Source organism: Pteropus alecto, unplaced genomic scaffold (assembly GCF_000325575.1).
Source record: "Pteropus alecto unplaced genomic scaffold, ASM32557v1 scaffold433, whole genome shotgun sequence".
NCBI classification, from domain to species: domain Eukaryota; kingdom Metazoa; phylum Chordata; class Mammalia; order Chiroptera; family Pteropodidae; genus Pteropus; species Pteropus alecto.
In genome coordinates this window covers 499,365-499,905 of record NW_006433953.1, presented here as the reverse complement: position 1 = coordinate 499,905, position 541 = coordinate 499,365, and the positions used below count along the sequence as shown (strand labels likewise).

The window sequence follows — 541 nt, the reverse complement described above, 5'->3', positions numbered from 1 at the left end:
TAGGGGGAGACCTTGCACCTCGCTTCCTGGAGACTTGTCCTTTTCTCTGTCCCTAGGTGGTGGATTACTTGACTCAGTACTCAGGGATAAAACCAGGAGACCTTGATGCGAAGATTTCCTCTAAGCACCTCACAACTCTCAAGTCTACCTACTTAAAACTTCGTTTTCTCATAGACATCGGAGTCAAGTTTGTGGGTCATGGTCTGCAGAAGGACTTCCGGGTCATCAATCTCATGGTTCGGGCAGGGCCCTTTTAAGAGTCTTCTTTGAGTGTGGACCCCTTAGGGTATACATTATGCTTTTGGAGAATATGAAATTATGGATCCTCTACCTTCAGCCTCCCATTCTTTTATCCCTGCCAGGTGCCCAAGGACCAGGTCCTTGACACTGTCTATCTGTTTCACATGCCCAGAAAACGAATGATTTCCCTACGATTTCTTGCTTGGTACTTTCTGGGTGAGTACTTGAAAGCCCTAGTGGTGCTCATTAAGAAAGAGCAGGAAAAAGTGTTGGAGGGACCCTAAGTTAGTGGTGAGAGTTA

General features: G+C 46.4%; 1 protein-coding gene across 7 annotated transcripts in view; it reads left to right on the top strand.

Annotated features, from left to right (window-relative positions):
- The window catches only part of PAN2 (poly(A) specific ribonuclease subunit PAN2), a 12,496-nt gene that overhangs the window by 10,399 nt on the left and 1,556 nt on the right, over window positions 1–541 (top strand). For all 7 annotated transcript variants that reach the window (XM_006908902.2, XM_015587057.1, XM_006908901.2 and 4 more), the window contains exons 22-23: window positions 57–236; window positions 363–456. In XM_006908902.2, the coding sequence (XP_006908964.1) occupies window positions 57–236; window positions 363–456 (274 nt within the window). The remainder of the gene's footprint in view (window positions 1–56; window positions 237–362; window positions 457–541) is intronic.